The following is a 6,097-nucleotide window of genomic DNA, read 5'->3' on the forward strand; positions in this document are numbered from 1 at the left end:
CTTTTTAAATTTTTGGAAAAAAAATTTTAATCCATATTCTTTTATCACAAATTTGATATTTTAATTTTCAATAGAAAAGTTTAAAAAAACAGAGCTAATTTATTTGTACAATATTTTAGAATAGAATAATAATAAATTTTTATAAGTATTAAAATAATATTAAATATAATATAATTATTACATATTTTATTAATTTTTAATCACTAAAACAAGATTTATTTCCTATAGATTTCATTTCTTTATATATTTTTCTTAATGTATCAGGATCAACTAAAAATCGTTGCCAAAGAATATTTTTTTCTCGTTCAAAACCTATATCCGCTTTCTATAATAAAAATTTAAATTGTACAAAAAATAATAAATATATAAATATAAATTGTAAATATATTAATTTACCCTTCGTTCTGTCATTTGATTTCTTATTTTCAATAAATCATTTTGTATCTTCTGTAAATTATCAAATGTTTCATCATAACATGTTTCAATTTCATAAGTAATTGGTTTAAATGTACGAGTAGATCCTTTTTGAATTTCATTTAAATATTGCAAATTTATTTCATTTTCTCTAAATATTATAATAATTTAATAATTATAACACTTTTTTTAAATGTATATTAAAATATAATGTAAATAAAAAAAAATTATTACTTACAATATTTCTAATCTTTGAATTTTTGAATTCAAATATGTTTTCAATATGAATTGTTTCTTAGTTTTATTTTCATCTATAAGATCATTGTATTTATCCAATACTGGATTTAATTGATGTATATTATCATTATTGTATAACATTGAAATAAAAAGTTTATGGAATGAATTATGTATTTTTGATGAAGATAATATAGTTGCAGAATATTCATTTTGCAGTTGTTGCATACTTTCCTATATATGAATAAAATTTAATTATAAATTAATTTATTAATAATATAATTATAAATTAATTTATTAATAATATAATTATAAATTAATTTATTAATAATATAATATAATATAAAATTTATTAATTATTATTATCTATTAATTACTCACACATCTTGTAAATGATAACAAATATTCTGTTTTTAAATAGTGATAAACATCAGCTACAAATTCAGAAACATTTTTAAGACAATGAAACTGCATTTCCATTAATATTCGTAACAAATCAGTGTGCACATGACCATGCTCTCGTGCAAAAAATTGAAGATTTTTTAATTTTTGTAAATGATTTTTTGTTTGTTCAAGTCGTATATGAGCATCTTGTTTTAAAACTTTAGTTATTTCTAATTCTGAGAATTGTTGCACTATTTCTGATAATTGATATTCTTGTAATAAAATTTCTTCTTCTAAGAAATCTCTCTTTTTAGTTAATTTTATAATTTCTGTTCTAATTTAAATATGTAAAAAATACAATATACTTGAAAAAATAAACATGAAATGATTATATTTAAAGAATTTTTGAATACCTTAATTCAGATTGATTTGGTATTTTCAAATTTCCTAAATTATATATATTTTTTATGCAATCAAACATTGCAATATATGATTTTTCTTGTATTTTTGCTAAAATTTCTTCTATTTTTGCATTAGTTAATCTATAAGATAAAATAATCATTTTGAATTAATAAATATAAATATGAAGAATTTTACTTATAATAATATTTATAATAATTAATATATAATTACTTTGTTTTATATAGTGTCAATTCTTGTCTATTATCAATGTCTTTTTCTTTAGTATCATTAATTGAAGAAACATAATTAGAATCAATTTTTTGTTCATTCTCTGATATATTTTCAAATTGTCGTTTTATATGAACATCTAAATAATGACTATACATTTCTATTTTTTTAATAAAAGATTCTAATGGCATCTGAGTCCATAATAATGGTATTCCTTTCTGCAAATATAATAATATTATTATTATAAATTATAAAAAGATTTCAAAAATTACTTACATTTTCAGCTGCATCTGCATAAACATTCAAAAGATATTCAACTTCCTTAAAACATTTATGATTTTGTATATCAAAATCTTTTAAAATCACAAAACATTCTTTATATGCTTTATCTGCTTCAATATTTTCTCTATCTAATAATTGTTTTTCTTGTTCTATATTGTTATCTAATTCTATTTCTAATTTTCTATAATAGTACATTATTTTATATGACATTAACTGTCCATATATATTTATATATATTTGGATTTATATATATATTATATATATATTTATAGATATATAGATATTATATATATTTGGATTCATTTGAGTTTATTTTTTCATTTTATATGAATAAAATTTTATTTTTAAATATTTTCATTTTTATTTGAATATTATTAAGAAAAATGTATACTTATAAAAAATCTATTAGATTTAAAAATCAATAGATCATTTATCAATAGATTTAAAAATCTATTGAATAATGAAATAGATATAATAATATAATAAATAATTTTGAATTTTTTTAAGAATTTCAAAAGCTTAAAACATTAAAAAAAAATGATATAGATAAAATAAACCCAAGAATATAACAATATTAGAAAAATTTAATATTACAAAGAATTAAATTTATCTGAATAAAAGTAGATATAATTATTATTACTTTAAATTCTGAATTCCATTTTGTAATGTACGAATATAATTTTCATCTTCTTTATATGAATCTTTCAATATTTCAAATTCTGCAAATAAATCATTAATATCTGTGTCATCAAAAGAAATGATTTTTAATAAATCAGGATAATCTTTAGTTATTTCTTCTAATGAATGATCTAATTCTGAACCCTCCAACCATTCATTTGTTTCTTGTAATTTATTCTTTCTAAAATATAAAATATTAATTTTTAATTTCAATTCATATTTTATTTATTTTTATTATTAAATATTTATTTTTTTAAATAAATTTTCTAGAATACTTGAATTAAGTTTAATGTAATGTTAAAACATTCTAATATTTAATAAATATAATTATTTTCTTAATTATATTTATAAAATATTATATTAATAATTTTATTAATTAATAAATAAATAATTCTATTCTATCAATTATTAAATAATATTATTATTACATTTGAATATCTTCATCTGATAGAACATTTACATAATTAACATTTTCACAAAACCATTTTAAAAACGGTTGAACTGAAGAATTGTCACAAATTTGATCTAATAGATCTGGTGTAACAACATTCGAAAGTTCCGAACGTAAACCTCGAACTTTATCATACAATATTTTACCAGAAATATCCATGATATTAAAAATAACCAATATAAATTCAAATTAAATACACAGAACATTTGTTATTCAATACAAATTGAATCACTTAATTTTCTACGCCTGCGTATTTGATTTCGATCATGTGATTTTATTACTGATTACTTATTCATTAATTAGATGATCATATAATTCTTTTGTTGCTATTAATGTGACTAGAATAAAAATTCAACAAAAATTCTTAAAAAATTTACATTTACAAATTTACAAATAATTTTAAAATCTTTAAATTCCGATAATTAAAACCATTCTTGGTTTCTTTATCAAAATTTATAAATACATATAAAAGTTAAAAATTTTAATACTATGATTTAAATTTAAGTTGATTATGTATATTTTAATGAAAAATTTAGACGAATAAATTAATTCATAAAAGAATAGCTTTTTTTTCGTATTATAAATTAATCCTGATGATTTTAGAAAAATATTATAGGAAAAATTGATATAATAAGTTGGTAACATTACAATATGCATATGAATAGAAATTTATAAGCACATGTAATGTTATAATAACTGAATTTTATCCAAGATATTCTTTTTTGCAATTTAAAAAAAAAAAATATATATATATATATAAAAATGTTGATTGAACCAAAATTAACAAACACATCAAAAAATTTTGGTAAACCGCCAGAAAAGCAAAACCCTGTAAATAATTCTTTTTATAATTTAACTTTATTATTATTAACTTTATTATTGTTTTTAAAAATATTAATTTTAATAAATTTTTTCTGTATTTTATCTATCTTAGTTATTACAAAGATTAGGTGCTCCACACATAGATTCTTTTAATTATATGCTAGAAGATGGTTTATGTAAAGCTGTTAAAGATAATCCATATGTTTATATTCATCTTCCAAATAAAGACAAAGTAGCATTATGGATTGATGATGTATCTATTGATCAACCTAGTGTTCCATCTGGTATAATTGGAGTAAAAACTCATAAAATTTATCCTACAGAATGCCGACAACGAGGATGTAGTTATAAAGGAAAGATAACAGTTAAATTAGGATGGTCTATCAATGATAAATTACAAGAGACTCTTGCAAGAGATTTGGGAGAAATTCCAATAATGATTAAAGTATGTAATATAATTCTAAAGATAAATAATTTATTTATATGTTATTTGTATGTTACAGTCTAATAGGTGTCATTTAAATAAGATGAATCCTAAAGATTTAGTTCTTCATGGAGAACATGAACAAGAATGGGGTGGATATTTTGTTATTAAAGGACTTGAGAGAATTATAAGAATGTTACTAATGACAAGAAGAAATTATCCTATTGCTATTAAAAGATCAGGATGGAAAACTCGTGGCATGCAATTTAGTGATCTTGGTTTATTTTTAAGAAGTGTTAGAGATGATAATACCACAGCTGTATGTATATAATAATAAAAGTATCTTTGATAAATTAAGCTGTATCATTATATTATGTTTTACAGAATAATACTTTGCATTACGTAACTGATGGTTCTGCAAAATTAATGTTTTCCCATAAAAAAGTTTTATATTATGTTCCACTGATTTTAATTTTAAAATGTTTAGTTGATGTCTCAGATATTTTTATTTATAATGCATTAACAGCTGGATGTGAATATGATTTATATTATAAAGGTTGTATTTTGAATATGTTAAGAGCAGTACATGAACAAGGTTTAAATAATCATGAAGAATGTAAAGCTTATATAGGAAAAATGTTTAGAATAAAATTTTTTGAATTACCTGAAGATGCTACTGATATAGATGTTTGTGATTTTATCATTAAGTAAGTTTAATGATCTTATTGGTATAAATATATATTAATTTATATGTCATTAATATGTAAATATATGTAAATATATTTGTTATTAATTATTTTTAGACATTGTATAGCAATTCATCTTAATAGTCCATTAGATAAATTTTATTTACTTGCTTTCATGACAAAAAAACTATTTGCTCTTGCAAATAATAAATGTGCTGTAGAAGGTGCTGATTCTGTAATGATGCAAGAATGTTTATTAGGTGGTCATTTATATTTGCAAGTATTGAAAGAAAAATTATATAGTTGGTTAACTAATCTTAAAATGGGTATCTTGAAACGTGCAAGAAGTGCTGGTAATAGATATACTTTAAACGTGCGTAAGTATTTTGGAAGATAATTTAAAAATTATGAATCAAAAATTATTAAAATTAAAATTATTTTATATATATTTATATAGAAGAAATGTTGAATATAATGAAATATGGGAATTCATTGGAATCACAAATGGAAAATTTTTTATCTACTGGAAATTTACGATCATCAACAGGTTTAGGATTGATGCAAAATACAGGACTTACAATTGTTGCTGAAAATATTAATAGGATGCGATACATGAGCCATTTTCGTGCAATACATAGAGGTTCCTTTTTCCAGGAAATGAGAACTACAGAAGCTAGACAATTATTACCAGATGCATGGGGTAATTTTTTATTATATTTAAAAATAAGTAAAAAATAATTAAAAATAAAGTTTTCTTAATATTACACTATAGTAATTTTTATAATATTAATTTTTATATATATTATAATATAATATCAGGTTTTATTTGTCCTGTACATACACCTGATGGTGCACCTTGTGGTCTTCTTAATCATTTAACAATGAATTGCATTATTACAAAACATCCAGATGCAAAATTAAAAGCTAATATTCCTATTATATTAATGGATCTTGGAATGATCCCATTGTCGATTGCTGATAACTGGAAAAACTCCTATATTGTAATGCTAGATGGAAAATTAATTGGACTAATAGATGATAATATAATTGCACGAGTAACAGACAAACTACGATTGCTTAAAATCAAAGGAC

The 6,097-nt window shown here is 20.3% G+C and overlaps 2 protein-coding genes across 2 annotated transcripts in view; one reads left to right on the forward strand and one right to left on the reverse strand.

The window, feature by feature from the left end:
* Nucleotides 1–79: 79 nt before the first annotated feature.
* Nucleotides 80–3,427, reverse strand: LOC102677504 (HAUS augmin-like complex subunit 3). The gene is made up of 9 exons (XM_006624369.2): nucleotides 3,051–3,427; nucleotides 2,585–2,803; nucleotides 1,939–2,125; nucleotides 1,666–1,880; nucleotides 1,446–1,574; nucleotides 1,030–1,366; nucleotides 653–882; nucleotides 397–565; nucleotides 80–325 (listed from the first exon to the last, which is right to left on the reverse strand). The coding sequence occupies exons 1-9, from the start codon at nucleotides 3,230–3,232 to the stop codon at nucleotides 197–199; spliced, it is 1,797 nt and encodes a 598-aa protein (XP_006624432.1). The 5' UTR covers nucleotides 3,233–3,427; the 3' UTR covers nucleotides 80–196.
* A 289-nt stretch (nucleotides 3,428–3,716) lies between these two features.
* The window catches only part of LOC102677726 (DNA-directed RNA polymerase I subunit RPA2), a 6,020-nt gene continuing 3,639 nt past the window's right edge, over nucleotides 3,717–6,097 (forward strand). The window contains exons 1-7 of the mRNA XM_006624371.1: nucleotides 3,717–3,904; nucleotides 4,008–4,340; nucleotides 4,399–4,638; nucleotides 4,704–5,026; nucleotides 5,123–5,382; nucleotides 5,463–5,705; nucleotides 5,825–6,097. The exon at nucleotides 5,825–6,097 is cut by the window's right edge and continues 3 nt beyond it. Of these exons, the coding sequence (XP_006624434.1) occupies nucleotides 3,836–3,904; nucleotides 4,008–4,340; nucleotides 4,399–4,638; nucleotides 4,704–5,026; nucleotides 5,123–5,382; nucleotides 5,463–5,705; nucleotides 5,825–6,097 (1,741 nt within the window). The 5' untranslated portion in view covers nucleotides 3,717–3,835. The remainder of the gene's footprint in view (nucleotides 3,905–4,007; nucleotides 4,341–4,398; nucleotides 4,639–4,703; nucleotides 5,027–5,122; nucleotides 5,383–5,462; nucleotides 5,706–5,824) is intronic.

The sequence above is a fragment of the Apis dorsata genome, unplaced genomic scaffold, assembly GCF_000469605.1.
Source record: "Apis dorsata unplaced genomic scaffold, Apis dorsata 1.3 scaffold_1055, whole genome shotgun sequence".
Taxonomy (NCBI): domain Eukaryota; kingdom Metazoa; phylum Arthropoda; class Insecta; order Hymenoptera; family Apidae; genus Apis; species Apis dorsata.

Excerpts from the sequence above, each read along its gene's own strand:
- LOC102677504 (XM_006624369.2), bottom strand. The coding sequence starts at position 3,232 with ATGGATATTTCTGGTAAAATATTGTATGATAAAGTTCGAGGTTTACGT. Across the intron at positions 2,126-2,584 it reads AATGGAATTCAGAATTTAAA|AAAATTAGAAATAGAATTAG; the intron begins GTAATAATAATT and ends GTACTATTATAG. Across the intron at positions 1,575-1,665 it reads TTGACACTATATAAAACAAA|ATTAACTAATGCAAAAATAG; the intron begins GTAATTATATAT and ends TTTATCTTATAG.